This window comes from Chelonoidis abingdonii, chromosome 2 (genome assembly GCF_003597395.2).
Source record: "Chelonoidis abingdonii isolate Lonesome George chromosome 2, CheloAbing_2.0, whole genome shotgun sequence".
Classification (NCBI taxonomy): Eukaryota; Metazoa; Chordata; order Testudines; family Testudinidae; genus Chelonoidis; species Chelonoidis abingdonii.
In genome coordinates, this window is record NC_133770.1 from 50,902,303 (window position 1) to 50,921,475 (window position 19,173).

General features: G+C 41.8%; 1 protein-coding gene across 1 annotated transcript in view; it reads left to right on the forward strand.

The window, feature by feature from the left end:
* The first annotated feature begins 2,008 nt into the window (after positions 1 to 2,008).
* CASD1 (CAS1 domain sialic acid O acetyltransferase 1) overlaps positions 2,009 to 19,173 on the forward strand; it is a 65,257-nt gene continuing 48,092 nt past the window's right edge. The window contains exons 1-3 of the mRNA XM_032785370.2: positions 2,009 to 6,350; positions 18,018 to 18,114; positions 19,048 to 19,168. Coding sequence (XP_032641261.1) covers positions 6,218 to 6,350; positions 18,018 to 18,114; positions 19,048 to 19,168 — 351 coding nt within the window. The 5' untranslated portion in view covers positions 2,009 to 6,217. The remainder of the gene's footprint in view (positions 6,351 to 18,017; positions 18,115 to 19,047; positions 19,169 to 19,173) is intronic.

Below are 19,173 nucleotides of genomic sequence, written 5' to 3' on the forward strand. Positions count from 1 at the left end.
GACAGCTCATCTCAATTGACTGGACTCTTACAGTTGGTATGCGTACTTCCACCTTTTCACGTTCTCTGTATGTATAAATATCTTCTGTCTGTGTGTTCCATTCTATGCATCAGAAGAAGTGAGCTGTAGCCCATGAAAGCTTATGCTGAAATAAATTTGTTAGTCTCTAAAGTGCCACAAGTACTCCTGTTCTTTTTGGGGATAAAGACTAACGTGGCTGCTACTCTGAAACCAATAAATAACTGGTTTGCATGACAGAAAGACGACAATTGTATATTGCCTCAATAAATAAGTCACCCCAAAATGATGTACTGAGCTGGGTAAACCCCTCATCTCCATGTGAACAGACAGAAGAAAACTTACAGATTTTCCTCTGAAAACTCATACATGGTTTCCTGGGGACTTCCAGAATGGCCTGCTGAGACAGTGACCTGAAACAGCCCTTGATCTGTGAGATAAATGAACGCTTTCTGCTACGCCCAGAGTTACTATGTATAGCAATAATAACTTCTTATTCTTATTGTCCACCCAGTGATATTTAGTAAGAAGGTGTAACTCTGTTTAGCTACCTCTTTATTTTGGACTACAAGCTGTCAGGAACAGTATCCCCAATAATGTCACAGCAAACCTCGTGGCTGAACTTTGTGACTTTGTCCTCACCCACAACTATTTCACATTTGGGGATAATGTATACCTTCAAGTCAGCGGCACTGCTATGGGTACCCGCATGGCCCCACAGTGTGCCAACTTTTTATGGCTGACGTAGAACAACGCTTCCTCCGTTCTCATCCTCTAATAACCCTACTCTACTTGCACTAAATTGATGACATCTTCATCATATGGACCTACAGAAAGAAGGTCCTTGAGGAATTCCACCATGATTTCCACAGTTTCCATCCCACCATCAACCTCAGCCTGGACCAGTTCACACAAGAGGTACACTTCCTGGACACTACAGTGCTAATAAGCGATGGTCACATAAACACCATCCTATACCGGAAACCTACTGACCGCTATACTTATCTACATGCCTCCAGCTTTCATCCAGACCACATCACATGATCCATTATCTACAGCAAAGCTCTAAGATACAACCCTATTTGCTCCAATCCCTCAGACAGAGACAAACACCTACAAGATCTCTATCAAGCATTCTTAAAACTACAATACCCACCCACTGAAGTGAAGAAACAGATTGACAGGACCAGAAGAATACCCAGAAATCACCTACTCCAGGACAGGGCCAACAAAGAAAGTAACAGAACGCCACTAGCCGTCACCTTCAGCCCCCAACTAAAACCTCTCCAGCACATCATCAAGGATCTACAACCTATCCTGAAGGACAATCTGTCACTCTCACAGATCTTGGGAGACAGGCCAGTCCTCGCTTACAGACAGCCCCCCAACCTGAAGCAAATACTCACCAGCAACCATACAACAAAAACACTAACCCAGGAACCTATCCTTGCAACAAAGCCCGTTGCCAACTGTCCACATATCTATTCAAGGGACATCATCATAGGACCTAATCACATCAGCCACACTATCAGAGGCTCATTCACCTGCACATCTAACAATCCGATATATACCATCATGAGCCAGCAATGCCCCTTTGCCATATACATTGGCCAAACCGGACAGTCTCTAGGCAAAAGAATAAACGGACACAAATCAGACGTCAAGAATTATAACATTCAAAAATCAGTTGGAGAACACTTCAACCTTCCTGGTCACTCAATTACAGATCTAAAAGTCACAATTCTCCAACAAAAGAACTTCAAAAGCAGACTCCAATGAAAAAATGGAGAATTGGAATTAATTTGCAAACTGGACACCATTAAATTAGGCTTGAATAAAGACTGGAAGTGGATGGGTCATTACACAAAGTAAAAACTATTTCCCCATACTAGTTTTCCCCTTCCTGTTACTGACACCTTCCTGTCAACTCTTGAAATTGGGCCATCCTGACTATCACTACAAAAGTTTTTTTTCTCCTGCTGATAATAGCCCACCTTAATTGATTAGTCTTGTTATAGTTGGTAAGGCAACACTGATTTTTTCATGTTCTCTGTGTATATATAGATCTTCCTACTGTATTTTCCGCTGCATGCATCCCATGAAGTGGGTTTTAGCCCACGAAAGCTTATGCCTAAATAAATTTGTTAGTCTCTAAGGTGCCACAAGTACTCCTCATTCTTTTTGCTGATACAGACTAACAGGGCTACTATTCTGAAATCTTTATTTTCTGCCTTTCTCTCTGTTATCTACACCATGACAGTGTTATCTGATTTCATTTAAGATAACTGGAATTAGCTGTTGAGACTGTTAAGCAGAGTAGTTGCTACTGGGACATATCAGAGAAAAAGATTGTGATCTCTCTTTATTTCAGAGGAGCTACGAATAGAGTAATTGCTTCAGTATCTGGATCTCAATCCAACTCCCACCGAAGCCCATGGAAATATTCCCATTCAGCGGGCGTTAGACTGTGCCTCTGGTAAAGGACACAGGAATTTCAATTCCTCCTTTTTCCCATACCCAAAGAGCGCCTAAAGGGAGCTGGTGACTGCCAATGGGGGGACAGAGAACCAAGTTCCCAGAATATTGCCAAGTCTTGTTAGAGTGTGAGTGATTAGAGTCTGAAGAGCATGCATCAATGGCCTTTGGAACAAGGTTTATAATGGCCTACTATAGTTACTGATGCTTAGCAATACTGAACAGGTAAGCGCTCTAAAATATTCCAAAACACATTGACCAGATCCTCAGCTGGTGTAAATCACTGTAGCACTATTGAACTCAATGGAAGTAGTTATATTTACACCAGAGGAGGATCTAACCCCCTCTCTAGAGTTAAGCAAATAGAGGAAGCTGCTACTGAGGAAGGCACTTGTTTCTGTGTTTTAACAAATGTGAAGAATGTCCGATTTCTGAGAACTGCTGGCTAGTAATGAAACAGCTGCTCCCCTTTGAGCTTTGTAACCATCTCACACTGCAATAGGCAATTTACTGAAAGACAACTATCCTTGACTTTATACATAATGACACTTACCTCCTCAGAGGGAAACGTTTCAGCTGTCTTAGCTATAGACTTTGATCCAGCATAAGTACAAGCCATTATTCTTTCACATTATTCAACATTGTCTATCCCTTTCCACTGAATTCATACCCAACACACAAGTCAAGATAGTTAAACTGCATGACACCGTTCTGCATTTTCTAGTAATAAGATTTTGATTTCTTGGGTCCCAGAAACATAAATTTGCCTGGAGACCTCTTTAAAGAGAGAAGCTAGGTTTTTCCAAAACTAAGCAATGCTTTCAGTCCTGTAGTTAATTTCTAATTGCCTGCCTTGGGTATGTGTGAAAGCCCATATTGTTATTGATGATGACTAAGGCTGCGAGTCTGTCTCAGAGGTCACAGATTCCATTACTTTCCGGGACTTCTGCTGCTGGGGCAGTCTTGGGCCACCGTGCCCCTCCCCCGCAAGAGCAGCAGGACTGTGGGTGTGGGAAGGGGCTCAGGGCTGAGGCAGAGAGTCAAGGTACAGGAGAGGATGGGGCTCTGGGCAGTACTTACCCCTGGAAACAGCCAGTATGTCCGGCTTCTACACAGAGGCATGGCCAGGCAGCTCTGCTCCCGCAGCTCCCATCCCACAAATTGCCAACATCCTATGTCACAAGATACAAAGTAAATATCTTTAAATCAAACTCTGAGTTCTCAAGCAGCATTTTTCTTATTGTGCCTATCTGTAAATTTTGATTGTTATTAATGGAAATTTTTTTTTGTCAGGTTTGTGTGCATAGGGTGCAAACAACACATACTGATAAAAATCTAATCTGCCAAGCCTAAAATTAATCAATGCCACTTAGGCTAGACAACACCTCTTAGTTTAAATTTTTATTTTTAATTTTAGCTATCTGTGTCTTTAGATCTGTTTATGATTTCAGCAAAATGAATTGATAGTAGGTGAGGAAATGATCCTTGCTCTGTTTATTGAGTGTGCGTGCATGTGCATGACTGAAAGCACCCCTGTATTCACATCCTACACAGTATTCTAGTAAGTTTTGTACAAAATATGCTTTATGAAGTATCATTTGAAAACTAGTAACTCACTGGTCAATAATATCATGGTGAAATGTTTGTAGCAACATTTTATGTAAAGGTATAAACATAAGCTAAAATTAGGTCCAAAATGTGTTTACCAGACAAGTCTGGATAAACCAGTTTCTGAAAGACAAAGAACAAGCTGATTCCTCTAGCCAGCTGTCATCAAAGTTGCATGAACAATCACGTGTCAAATGGCCATTCTTTGGCAAGGAAGTGGGGCAAAAACAAACATCAGTATTTTAGCAAAAAACGTGGAAACTCTTCCACCAGGAACCTCTTTGTTTACTTCTCAGGAAAATGTATTTGAAAGGGAAACTAGCTTATAAAGTGAGTAGCAAAAACACCCCAAGGTATCTCCCCCTACAGAAAACAAAGGAAGCAGCTACTTTACTTTGGGAAAGATACTGACCTGAAATTTGGTCAGCCCTATCGCTGTGCGCATGTGGTAGGAATTTTATTTTGAACCAAGTTTAGTTTAAGTGATAGGACTAGAAAGCGTTTGATCTTTTTCTCTCATTATCATTTTTTAACTTTAATGCCTTGCACTTGTACTGACTTAAAATCTCTTTGTAGTTAAATAAACTTATTTTAGTCTTTAATCAGTCTACGCCATTCAACTTTGGGTAACTTCAATTAAAGCAGCAAACAGCTGAATATTGGTCCCTTACAGGGGCAATGGACCTAAACTACATGAACTGCGCAGGAGAGTGCTGCCACTGTAGAACACGTGGTTTTTTGAGGGGGCAAATTAGGACTGAGAGTGTGTTGGGAGCACCCTGCACCTAGTAACCAGGCATGGTGGACGTCACCTCTGGCTGCAGCTATCTGTAGAGGGTGTGGTGGACATGCTGTTTGGGAGGGGCCCAGCCCAGGTTAGATGCTCCAGTGTGAGGAACCTGACGTTGCAAGGAAGAAGGTGGTGCCATAACCCCTCACTGGCCCCACTTGCACAAGGGGACGTCCTAGTGTGTGTCCATGACTAACATCTTATGTTCCTAAAAGCTCATACTTCAGGGTTTCAGCCAGCCACCAGCAGGGGTCAGGAACAGATTTGTCCCCTTACCCCCTCATCCCTCCCTGTGTTTTCTGGGAGGTGTTTTTTGCTGTCCTTCCTTTGATGCATCAGGGATGGCTGTGGCTGGAGATGAGATGGGACATGGGCAGCCAGGGCTCTGAGGAGCCAATGAGCATTTTCTCTCTCTCAGGTGCTGGCTAGTTCTTGCTCACAAGCTCAGGGTCTAAATGATTGTCATATGTGGAGTCAGGAAGACATTTGCCCCCCAAGTCTGATTGGCAGTGACCGTGGGTTTTTTCACACCTTTCTCTGCAGCATGTAGGTGTGAGTCACTAACAGAGATTAACTGGGTATATCTCACTTAATGATTTCCTTGCCATCGGTGGGCCAGGGAGGACACTCATGCACCTTGGCAATGCTGTAATGCTTTAGTCTCATTTCAGTTGCAGGGTTTATTGTGTGGATGCTGGGTGGTGTTGGTGCCCTGTGAGGGGGTCAAACTAGATGATTTGATGAGCCCTTCTGGCCTTAAACTCTACGACACTATGAGCAACTCCGCAAAGTCCCTGAAGGGCTTCAGTAGCTGCGCCCCAGCGTACCTGCCACGGGGCAAAGGATGTTACCGACCCTCAATCCTAGGTGCGGTACCTGCCTCGCTGCTGGGCAGGTGTCGAGGTGAGGAAGCGCCGTTTGGCCACAACCGAGCCCCGAGGGAGGGGTCGGATTATAATATCAGCCCAGGAACACTGTCCCCAGCCACCAGCACCCACACGCTTGCCAGGCCCCGCCCCGTGCCCCGGAGCAGCTGCAGGGCCCCGCGGCCAGGGCGGAGGCGCGTCGTGGGAGGCAACAGGCTGCGCAGCGCGGGGCGGGGAAGGAAGCGACTGGCCGCAACTGGCAGCAGTAAAGCGGCGCTGGGCTTGGCTTGGCGAGGGGCGTCCTCTCGCCGCCGCGGGGGTGTCGGGCACCGCTCCGCGGCGCTGCTGGCGCCGGCGGCAGCAGCGGAGACTCCTCTCGCCTTCGCCGCCGCCGAAGACCCAGTGCTGCCCCGCTGCGCCAGCCCGCTCCATCGCACGCTGTTGTCATGGAGGAGCCAAGATGGCGGCCCTGGCCTACACCCTGGGCAAGCGGGAGATCAACCACTACTTCAGCGTGAGGAGCGCCAAGGCGCTGGCGCTAGGCGCCGTCCTGCTGCTCGCCGCCTGCCACGCCGCCTTCCGCCGCTACCAAGGTGAGGGGAGGATCCGGCGCCGGGAGCCCAGTGGGGGAGGAGCCCCGGGACACGGGGGAGCCGGGACCCGCCGCAGCCCCAGGGGAGGCGGCCCCTGTGGGTCGGTCCTGCCAGCGTAAGGCTCTGCGCTCCCGGCAGCAGCTGCGGGACGGACCCGAGTCCCCCTGCGCAGATGGGCGCTCCGGGACCCGGGCAGGGTGGCTGGGTGCCCTGCCGCTGATGTCGCACGAAGGGGCAGGTGTGACGACACAAATAGCAAGCTGTTTGTGCAGTTACAGTGGCACCGCTTTCAGAGATGGGGACGAGGGTGGCTCCTAAACTTTGCTATAGTTGAGCATCATCTTCCTCCCCTCCCTCCCCCCCATAAAAGCTTTAAGAGTAGAACAGATTTATTTGGGGGTTGGACCTCATTGGGAGTTGAGCACCCCCGTTACTTGTTATCAGAGCCCAGCTGTTCGCACGGACTGTTCGGGACACCTAATAGGGCAGCGCACGACAGGAACATCTTTGGCCCGGGGAGGGGCTGGCAGGAGGTAATTGAAATTGGCTGGTGTGTTTAATCAGGTCTGTGTCCTGACGACCTGGCAGTCTAGATGCTCCCGTGCAAACAGTTAAGAGGCGGGGGAGTGAAAATAGATAGCCCTGGCTGAGCCAGTACTGGGAGGCTTGGGGAGGAGAGGAACGAGTTTTGGGGGACAGGGAATGAATCCGAACTCCGATGGATGCTATTTAAAATGGAGGATAGCACCAGCCCCTGGCTTTGTTCTGATTGGACTACACAGTCAAGAGAAGTGTGCCTTGGTCTCAACCACCTTGCAGATTTCTTTCCACCCCCCTCCTTACAAAACCTGCATAGGTTGCTAGGGATTTACAGTTGTGTGTGGTGGTGTTTACCTCTAGGCCACTGGTTGGAACCCAAAGTGAACAACTTTGTGTAAGCACACAAGTTGTACTGCTTTAACTCTACTGGTATGGTTTAAGTGGTACGGTCCCCCTTCCAGTGGATGCAGTTGTACGTCGGTAAAAATGCAGTACTTATACCAATATTGTTCGTTCCCATACTGGAACCTATGCTGTATAACTACTTTCAGACTTGTATATGTGCGTCCGCAATATCAGTATAATTATTTTGGCTTGGAAAAAAATCAATGGTGTAAAATCTTAATTGTTTGATATATGTCCTTGTTCCATGTGAACAATTGATCTAAACCCAAAAATCACTGTCACAACTGCCCTGTTTGATGAAAACAAATAAGATACTAGTGTCACTGTGTCTTCATGGGTCACAACTGAGAATACCAAATTCAGGACAAACTGCTGGAAAAAGGGCAGATGCTCTAAAAACAGTGGTTATTCTTCCGTGATATACCAATCCAGCAACAAAAGTAAACTTCTGTCTTCCTACACTGGCTAACAAGAAGTCAGAAATGCAGCCTCCTTAGGTATTCCAGTCTTGGATTCACACACAAACACCTAGACTTAATGATGAGTGGTTCTTTAAAACCAATTTCATCAAACAAAAGGCTTCTTCTGATCCCAAACGGCCAGTTGCATACCCAGGTCAAAATATAACTCAGATCTTTACCCAATAATCATACTGTTGCCAATCTTTTAGTATCTAGTATCTAAAGGTTTATTTATAAAACAAGAGAGGTGAGAGTTAAAATTGGTTAATGGAATCAAATACATACAATAAATGCAAAGTTCTTGGATCAGGCTTGTAGCAGTGGTGAAATAAACTGCTGGCTTGTCTCTGGTTGCTTCCAAATCATTGGAAGGTCCTCAGTCCCTTGGTTAGAATGCCCCCATTAATACAAGTCCATAGTCCAGAGGTTTGAGGAGGACAAAATGGAAATGTTTCTAGGGCCTTTTATAGCTTCTGCCAAGTGAAAGGGAACCCATTGTTCTACATTGTGGACAATTACAGGTAACAATATGGTGTTTGGAGTCAGGTCGGCAAGTCACATGTCCATGCATGCTTTGTTTAGTGAAGGCTATTACCCATACTCTAGTCAGAACATTCACGTGAAAGGCCATCGGGGAATGGACGTCTTCCGTGGTGCATTGTGAGTTCAGTGTTCCTTGGTGGGTCATTTAACTTGAATAGTCCCTTCAATATGTGCAGTGTAAATACCTTGTGGGTGTTACCACAGGAACAAACGTGAAATACAGATACATAGTTAATATTCATAACTTCATATACAAAAATAATACATGCATACAAATAGCATAATCATATTCAGCAAATCATAATCTTTCCATAGACACTTACTTGACATACTTTGTACAAGATTTGTTGCAATTATATAACAGTGGTAGCAACAATGATCTACATAGTCATATTTTAATCAGATAATGTCACAACTAGATAGGTAGATTTTTTTTTTTTTTTCTTAGTGGAATAGCCAAGGGATGAGAGAGTACAAACATAGGTCAGTTTCTTTATCATTTGAAATGACCCATTTTAAGGTTGAGGTATTTTGGCAGGACAGTACAGAGAAACTTGCACTGGTGCCTGTTCAGTGGATAATTAGAATATTTCAGTTCCAGTGTTGCAAATCCAGCATATTCCATAAACAGCAATTGAAAACTTAAAGGGATCTCATCACCTATTCCTAGTTTACACAGACAATCCTGCTGCACAGTCCTGTCGGTAAAGTAGGAACTTTATCTACAATACAGCGCAGTAGACCTTGTCTACAGTAGGAAAACTGGACATGTGAAAATTGAACTCAGTGCACAGTTAGCTAAGAATGGTAAAAGTGCTTGTGTCCTATTATACTACCACTTTCACTCTTGTACTACCAATGAAACTGTTCTAACGGTGTAGTACACATCCACATTTTTCCATATAGGCTCAGTCTGTTTCAGAGATGTCAAGAAATGTAATGAACACCCCTGTGTGGATAGAGGTGGGGTAGGGATAGGGTGTGGAGACGGTGTCTGTGTACAAATCAAAACCAGCAAAATGTCTGCTGTTTTCCAAAGGTTGATGAATAATCACTGTGTTGGGTTGGATCACAGAAACCGCCTTGGGGCTGTCAACTGATGTGCCAAGACTACTTCTGCCCCTGCTTTCCCTGCCCGCTTCGGACTCCAGCACCCTGTCTTGTTGAGCCAGACGCGCCAGTCTGCTCCAACACAGGCCCAGGGTCTGAACCACGTGCCCCAAAGCTGCAGACTTAACTGAAAGTCACTTGAGTGTTCCTGCCTTTAACACTCAGATGCTCAACTCCCAATGAGGCCCAAATAAATCTGTTTTACCCTTAAAGCTTATACAGGGTAAACTAATAAATTGTTCACCCTCTCACACTGATAGAGTGATATGCACAGCTGTTTGCCCCCCCCCCCCGGTTAATTAATAAGTAAAAGTGATTTTATTAAATACAGAAAGTAAGATTTAAGTGGTTCCAAGTAATAGCAGACAGAACAAAGTGAATTACCTAGTAAAATAAAATAAAACCTGCAAGTCTATGCCTAATACAGTAGTAAAACTAAATACAGATAAAATCTCACCCTCAGAGATGTTTCAATAAGTTTTTCATAAGTTTTTGGATGCCTTCCTAGTCTGGGCACAGTCCTTTCCCCTGATACAGCCCTTGTTCCAGCTCAGGGGGTAAGTAGGGGATTTCTCTTGATGGCCACGCCCTTTGTTCTCTTCCACCCACTTATATATCTTTTGCATAAGGCAAGAATCCTTTGTCCCTCTCTGGGTTCCGACCCCTCCTTCTAAATGGAAAAACACCAGGTTAAAGATGGATTCCAGTTCAGGTGACATAACATGTTACTGTAAGACTTCATTATGCACTTGCCAGCACACATGTATACAAGAAGACTTACAGATAAAACAGAGCCATCTACAGATAATTGTCCTGGTTAATAGGAGCCATAAAGATTCCAAACCACCTTTAATGGCCCACACTTTGCATAACTACAGTAGGACCTCAGAGTTATTTTCCGTATTTCTAATTTCAGATACAAGAGTGATACATTTATACAAATAGGATGACCACACAGTAGATTATAAGCGTTGTAATGAAACTTTACAAGAAACCTTTTACATGAAGCGTATTCCAGTTGCATTATATTCACACTCATTAGCATATTTTTATAAACTCATATAGAGTACAACGTCACAATCACTCTTTGCTAATTTCTCAAGTTTTCACATAAAGTGAAATTGAAGCTGTATGAGGAAGAGAAAACGCTGTCACAGGATTGGATGTGAGTTTGTTAGATAACACAAAGCACTGCTGATCATAGAAAACCTTAAAAGGTTAAGAAGACTGCATGTGTTTTTTGAGAGAAGTCAGAAGATTGTGCATTAATAATTTGCCACAGCCAATAAAAATGTGTTTTATTCCTCTTCTATGCTACTTAAAAAACCCAAACTTTTAAATTAATTATATACTTAAAAGAGTATAGGACTAGATTGGGGGTGGGCAAACTTTTTGGCCTGAGAGCTTCATCGGGTTTGGTAAATTGTATGGAGGGCCAGTTAGGGGAGGTGGTCATGGCCCAACCCCCACCTCCTATATGCCCCCCCAGACCCCCACTGCCCCATCCAACCCCTCCTCTCATTCCTGATACCCCCCCCTCGCGGATCCTTCCTGACTGCCCCCCGGGACTCCTGCTCCCATTCAACCTCTTGTTTACTCCCCGACCACCAGCCACACTCCTGCCCCCTGACCACCACCCTGAACTCCCATGCCCTCTATCCAGCCCCCCCCCGGCTCCCTGCCCCCTTACCACACTGCCTGGAGCACTGGTGGCTGGCAGCACTACAGCCTCTCAACCCAGAATTCCAATGGGTGGTGGAGACTGGGAACTGTGGGATAGCTACCACAGTGCAACGCTCTAAAAGTTGACTCTAGCGTCGGTACTGTGGACGCACACTGCCAACTTAATGTGCTTAGTGGGGACACACACAATCGACTGTATCAAATCGATTTCTAAAAAATCAACTTCTATTAAATCGACCAAATTTTGTAATGTAGACATATCCTTAGTAAGCTAGTCTGCTTATGCTTACGCATGCTGCAATCATACTTCCTGATTGTAGTGTAGACATGTCCTAAAATCCAGGTGCTGGTTCAATTGCCTTAAAAAATGTTGTTCATTTTGGGGTTGTGAGGCAGGGGTAGTGGTCCAAATTTGGAGTCATTTGAGCAAGGGATTGCACAAATACTGTTCCTCCTCCCCCCCCCCATCAAATGTTTACAAAATCACTTGGTTCTTAAAACATTTACTTGTCAACACCTGGAGCTCAAACTATGGATCTTATCTTCCCTGAACTGATCTTACATGCTCAGGATTTATCTCAGCACTGTACGGTATCCGCTGTCCCCCTTTCCTTCTCCCCCCTTCAGGGGGTGTGGGGAGCAAAATTAAAGAAGTTATTGGAAAATTAAGTTTACTACTCCAGATTGGGTTGACCCTAACTGATGAACCAAAGAGAGAGAATTGTGTTTATGTAGCAAGTCTAGGCTTCTGTTGAAGCTAGGGCTCTGTTGTCATAGTAATTGGGTAGCTCAAGGTGACATGCTCTGATCATTGAGCCTGAGCCATATGCAAACATTCTGAGTTTCAGCCCTACCCTCAGCAGCTTTCAAAAAAAATTTTGTTATGCACGTTAGCTGCTTTCTTCCTGCATTCTGCTGGGGCTGTTTTTGGAAGTTTTGCCCCTAGACCAAAGTTTCTGGTTTTAGAGCTGACGTTTGTAAGTGCTCTAAAGTAGAAGTACATACTGTGAAGGAAACTAGCATTAATTAAGCAGAGGAAGATGAAAGGCTAATAAGCACTTAGGATATGTCATTTTGGTCTTTGGCTGTTTCCTGAACAATAGGAGTGATTGTGAACAAAGAAAAGCTAGTTGGGTTATTTTTCAAGGGGTTAGGGGTGTTGTGTATTGGTTAACATGAGTTGCTCATAACACTTTCAGATTTTTATATCTTGTGTGTGTGTGCAAATCTAAGGAATATAGAGTCTTGAGGCAGTGCAGGGAGTATGGGGGGGTTGGGAGAGCTCTTGCCCGTTTCCATGCTTCATCCTTTAGGGTTGCACTGTGGCACAACTGCTGAGGGTCCAGCATACCCGTAAACTACTTTAATTAGCATAAACCACGCATATCCATATCCTACATTTCTGTCCCCACTTTAAAACATGCCCCACTGACTCTTAGTCCCTGCACTGTTTCTGCATCCTCTGTCCAGTTCCTCGGGGAGGAGCGTTGGGGAGGGAGGACCGGGCTATACCAGCAGAGAGATGAGGGATGAACAGATGATACAGGGACTCACTGAAAGTACAAATATCCATCTAGTGCCTTCTGTGTCCAGTTTAATCATTGCACAGGAGTAAGAGTCAGTGAATGGAAATAGCTGACCTGTGGAACATGGAAGTGCTGAGGAGTTTTTTTTTTTTTGTTTAACATGCATTATTCACTGCCCCAAACCCTATTTTATGGAGAGTTAAAGTTGTCAATCTGTGTCATGTTTTTCTGGGCCCGTTCTGCCAGCCTACATCAGATACTCGGTTACATTTCCAAATAAATGCCTCTATGCTTTCTCCCATGCTATTCCTCACGCTTGGGAAGTACTCCCCATAAATATCTGCACAACTAATTCATTATTCTCCTTCCAAAACCTTCTCAGAACTCTTCTTTTCCATGATGCCTACAAAAAACACATGACATTGGTTAGGGTGCCAGTGTGCTGGGACCACCATCTGTCATGTTAACTAGATATTATCTTGTGTCCTTTTATTCATCTGCCTATATGTATCCATCTGTTGTTGTCTCTTGTCTCATACTTAGTCCCTTGCCAGAAAGCTTACATTCTATCTTTTTGTTCTGTATTTGTACAGTCCCTAGCAGAATGAGGCCCTGGTCCAAGACTAGGGCTTCTAGGTGCTATGTTAATACAAATAATAAATACAAATAATAGAATGTTGAGTTCAGCTGCATTCAAACCTCTGAAAACCAGGAAATACAGAGTTAAGATACATACCACTAAACTAGGTGTAAATTAGGTGGATCATGACAGCAAGGATATCTGGCTGGATTCCTCAATGTAACAAGCTCATGCATTTATCTGTGAATGCACTCTGCTGGGGGATGTTGAGTTTTACTGAATCAGTGGTGCAGGTGGTTTGTTATCTGAACCACCTACATCTGATAAACTATAGGAACCTTAGGAGCAGCCATGCCTTGAAAGAAGATACGAGTTGAACTTTTTACCTTGTGTTTAAATTTCTGTTTAATAAAACCAAATACTATGAAGTGTGTGTGTGTTTGTAGACTGTGTTTAGAGCAGACTGGGAAAGATGCACACATTTAGTAATACAAAAGCAGAAAAACTTGGCAATTGTTTTTTTATGTATTCATGATGTATCTCCTGTTAGTTTTCAGTGCCTACAAAGTTCAATTCTTTGTAGGAATATTTATATTAAATGCAATGTACAGTGCTCTGAAATCCACCTTAAACATTGCCAAACTCATCCATTTCATCCTCTGCCACAACAACTTCACATTTAACAACAAATGCTTTATCCAAACTGTGGGAACAACCATGGGTATTAGGATGGCTCCCCAATATGTCAATCTCTTCTGGGGCCACCTTGAGGAAGAATTTATGGAAAAATACACCACAGAACCAATAATATACTTGAGATACATAGATGATATTTTCATCCTTTGGATGGATGACCTAAGCTCCCTTACAGATTTCCACCGCAAATTTTAAACAACTACAACCCCTCTCTGACTCTCTATAACATACCCATAGCAGCATCAACTTCCTGGACACCATAATCAGTTTAAAAAATAGTGTGCCACTGCACCCCATATTCTTCATAGTGATGATATGATATGATTATAGCATGCAAGATAAGTAATGTAAGGTGTCATTGGAAAAGTTATAATTAGCTTAATATGATTATTCTATCTATGCATGTATCATTTTTGTATCTGAAGTTATGAATATTGACTGTGTATATGTATTTCAAATGTAGTTACACCTGGGTAGCGCCCACTGGACAGATGCTTTCAGTCTAGATAGGTGGTTGTGAAGGGCCTATTCAGGGCAATGAGCCATTAGGGAGAACAATAGGCCATAGGAGAAGCTTATCTCCCACCTGGTGAGCCTTCCTGAGAATGCTACAGACAGCCCCTGAGTGATGGCTACTATGACTCTATAAAGACATGTGACCAGGCCACATAATGCTGGACTCTATCTTGGGATGTCAGTATTTTTCTACAGACTGATCTGGGAGCCAGGCTTTGGAACAAAGGGTTCCTGCCATATGCAAAAGCTATATAAGGCAGGGAGTCACATCATCTGTGGTTCTTCACTCCCCACATAAGAAGGCTTCTGGAAACACCTGAGATCTGAATGAGAGCCCTGTGAAGCTCAAAAGCTTGTCCTTTCCACCAACAGAATAAATTGGTCCAATAAACAATATTACATCACCAGCCTTTTCTTTTTCTACCTCTTTCTCTCTATTCTGGGACCAACATTACTACAACTACACTGCAAAGAAAAGCACATTAGTGACATTTGTAGATTTCACATTTTGCAGGAAATACTGTGATATTCATGACAGAGTATATAGCAAAATGTTGGGACTGAGCTATTATGTGACATTTATGTGATTTCCTGATCTAAAGCAAGTAGACATGAATTCATTTTGTTACCTATTTACAATATTAAATAGGTGTGTGGGAGCTTATGATTTGAACTCATGATACAAGGAAATAATCTTCCATTTGTAGCTGAATTTGCCCATATGAGCTTTTTCTTTGATACTTTAAATTTTGTTTTACCTTTCATAAGAATTCACTTATTTTGTCATGGCTGTACCAATGTGAGTGCATATATTGAGAATTTTATTAGTTAATCAATGTAATTTAATAAACGTTTTTGTTCAATCAAAAGATTTCGCTATCCTTTTGTATTCCTTTATTCTGCATCTTAAATATGTTTTTTTACAATTTGTATGTTATATAACCTTTACATATTTATACATATATCAAGAGTATCATTAATACTAAATCCCCCCCCCCCTTTTTTTTTTTTTAAGTAGAAGACTGGTAAGGTTGAAAATATCTCAAGTCTTCAACAACCAGGAAATATAATGCAAAAGTATTTTTTTCTTTTCTTTTTAGTTTTAATATTATTTTAAGTGGCATATTATTTTTCCGAAGAATATCCAGCAGTATATTATTTCAGAACAAAAGGGGGCATAGTTTAGATTGGGTGGGAGATGTAACTTGCATAGGACAAGAGAAGAAATGTATAGCATGAGTCATCATTTGCATGCCTTAACTATTCATTTTTGAGGTAGAAGAGCTATTCTGTGAAAACCTTATTTTGTTTTCAGGGTGGAGGGTTATAAGTTAGACTCCTTTCATATACACTGTCCATTTTAATTATGTATTAATTTTTTAAATTAATATATCTTCACCCAACACTGAAATACGTGCAGCTATTCTGCAACACTACCCTATATTGGGACCAATGAGGAGTTGTCTCAAAGTTAAACTTAGAAAACTGAAGATACAGTTGGGGGAGGCATATCAAATTAAAAACAGACCCCGAGCAATTCTGTCTAATGAAAATTAGTCAGGAGAGGAAAAGGAAATGGGTCCATTCTGTATGCCACCACAGCTACATCATTGCCATGTGAATCTGCTGCTATCTGAGTAAAATACTCTGACAAGAAAATAGACTTTATTTATTCAGTGTGTTTATTTTTCCCTTCCTCTTCCACTGCCTCTTGTCTCAGTGCAGATCGTCGTGATCTGTGTTTAAGATCATATTAAGCAATTTCAGCACACTGTATCTCTTGCTATGGATTTTCCTGTAACTTAGTTATAGAAAATTACTAAAATAAATATCCCCTCTAGTTTTCTTCTCTCTAGTGCCATGCTATAAGAAACTAGTGTTCAGTTGACTTTGCTGAAACTCTGCTCTCCACATAAAAATTCTATATGATTTTTCCATACTGTGAACCCAAGTCTAAGGTTTAAGCTATTAGAACAAAGTATGCTGTACATATGTGAGAATTTTGTTAGTTACTGCAGAGGCTGCGATCTCGCCATACTTTTCAAGCTAAGCAGAATTTGGCCGGGTCAGTACTTGGAACACCTCCAAAGAAATCCCAGGTTTTTCATGAAATGGTGGTGATTCATTAGGTAGCCTTCTCTTTGGGCTGGTCTACACGACGGGGGAAAATCGATCTCAGATACGCAGCTTCAGCTATGTGAATAACGTAGCTGAAGTCGAAGTATCTAAGATCGAATTACCGTCCTCACGGCGCGGAATGGAAGTCTGCGGCTCCCCATGTCAACTTTGCAACTCTGTTCGGGTTGGTGGAGTTCCGGAATCGATATAAGCATGTTTGGGGATCGATATATCGTGTCCAGATGAGACGCGATATATCGATCCCCGAGCAATGGATTGCTACCCACCGATACGGCGGGTAGTGAAGACGTAGCCTTTGAGTCAGTGTTTGGGGACACTGTACAGTTGATGTCTTCTTTTGGATGAGATGCACAATTGAGGTTTAGGCTAGTGGTAACCAAAAATCTCATAGTAGTCTTCTCAAGACGAAGATGGCTAATCCCGATGTTCAGATAACTTCATTTTTCGAGTATGTAATGTTGCTGTGAACTGCTAAACAGCGGGTGCATTTTACTTTATAAAGGACTGACTATAAACCGATGATTCCTAAATAGTTTATAAAGCACTTTAGAATCATTTTGGATGAAGGTCTAGTGTCCATGAATATCATTTATTTTTTCTTTTTGGGGAGAAATTTCATAACTACTTGTAACTTTTTCAATATTGCTTCATTGGAAAAATATCTTGGCAACAGCAGCAAACTCTTTCCCTTTTCTTTAGGCCCAGTTATTCATAACAATTTTAAAGAGGCCTTATTTAGGTCTATTTATTGGTTTCATACCTAAGATGTTAATTTGCTTGAGCTTGAAGAACAAAAATCACCATCTCTGTAGCTGACCCTTTGTTTGCAACTTTTATACTGAAGGAGCTGACTGCAGTGCAGAATCGGAGGCTACGGAGAATTCCTATGCAAACCTCTTTCTGCTGAAAAACTGAGATATAATTCCACCTGCTTTAAGGTGGTTATTACATTTTAAGCAAGCAGATACGAACAGATAATCCTGCACATTTATTTTTTAGACTTAGATTCTATATAAAATGCTCAAAGTATATGCTAAATCTTTACAGAAGTGCATTATATTAGAGTACTAGTATGTTAATCACTTCACCTTATGTTGTTATAATTGTAGGGTGGTAGGTGGCGAAGTAGATTGATGCTCTGTTCTTTTAACTCTGGAGGCCCAAGTATTAATCTAGTTCACTTCACGACCTGCTCCTTAGTAGAAATTTTGCAATCATCACCATCTGGCTGCGGACAGAAGAATGTTTTCAGATAGAAGTGAGATGCAATAAATGGCAAAATTACATGGAGAAGTTTGTGTGGGACCTCCTTACAGTATACTTGGCTTTAGTTAGTGTTAATGATTTCTTATCTTTTTGTGGTCCAAACATCAACTATTTATTTTTTAAAAAATAAAGTAGTTATGATTAAGATATTGCATGATACATTTTGTAGTTGGATTCTAACTCTAATGTAATTTTTTTTAAGGTGATGATACGTGCGAATATCTTCTCTCCAGTGGGAGATTTCTTGGGGAAAAAGTATGGCAGCCCCACAGTTGTATGATGCATAAATATAAAAATAGGTAAGGATATCACCTACATTCTTTTATTTTTATTCTATTCTCTGCAGGGGAAGGTAGTAAGAAATCTGTTTACTGGACTGCAATCTTTTCAGCCCCTATAGCCTCTTCTCTTTTGACTGTCTTCATGCTTGCATCTGTTTTTAAATGGGTTACAGTGAAATACATAATTTATCAGAGATCAGAAAAGGGCCCTTAGTGTAAGTCCTTTGTGGCAGATATTCTTTTCATTATGTGTCTAGAGCGCTAAGCATAATAGGATCGTGCTACTAAATATAAATAGATAAGAGTGGTAGTAATAATTTATACTGCACGTTTTGTTTGTTCTGAAGAATTTAAAGATAGTTCAAGGCTATAGGGACTGAAAAGATTGCAGTCCAGTAAACAGATTTTCACATGTTTTATGTATGGTTTCAAATTGTGATTTAAAGGTAAAATACGATTCTTAGTTATAATATTCCAAATAGTTAATGTATATTGTAGAATTTTTTAAATATGAAAATGTACTAAATAATGTTGAGAAATAAAAGTACTTATCACTTTTCTCCTCATTCACTTAATATAGAAACCATGACAAATACCTTTATTGCTCAAAATTATTCTATTATTTAATAAAGTTATACAACTTCTCAGTCTTTTTTTGATTATTTTCAGCACCACCCAATGGGAAAAGAAGTCCTTTCACACCTACAGTAATTTGTGTAATCAAATAATCAGGATGGTGCCTTATTTCATACTTATCCCTTGTTATATGTAATGCATGCAGTATTTTAAAAAAACCAAACAGTTTACCCTTCTTTAGAGTTAGATGTAATGTTTTAGAATTTTCTGTATAACATTCAGGATTTCCTTTTAAGGAATTGTCAATTTCCTTCGTTAAATTGATTCCTCAACTAATGTAATATGTTAATTTTGTAATGTTGTTTCTTTTTGCAGTGAAGCCAAAAACTGCCTCCTAGATAAACATATTGCATTTATAGGAGATTCCAGAATTCGCCAGTTGTTTTATTCTTTTGTAAAACTCATAAATCCTCAAGTCAAGGAAGAAGGAAACAAGGTAAG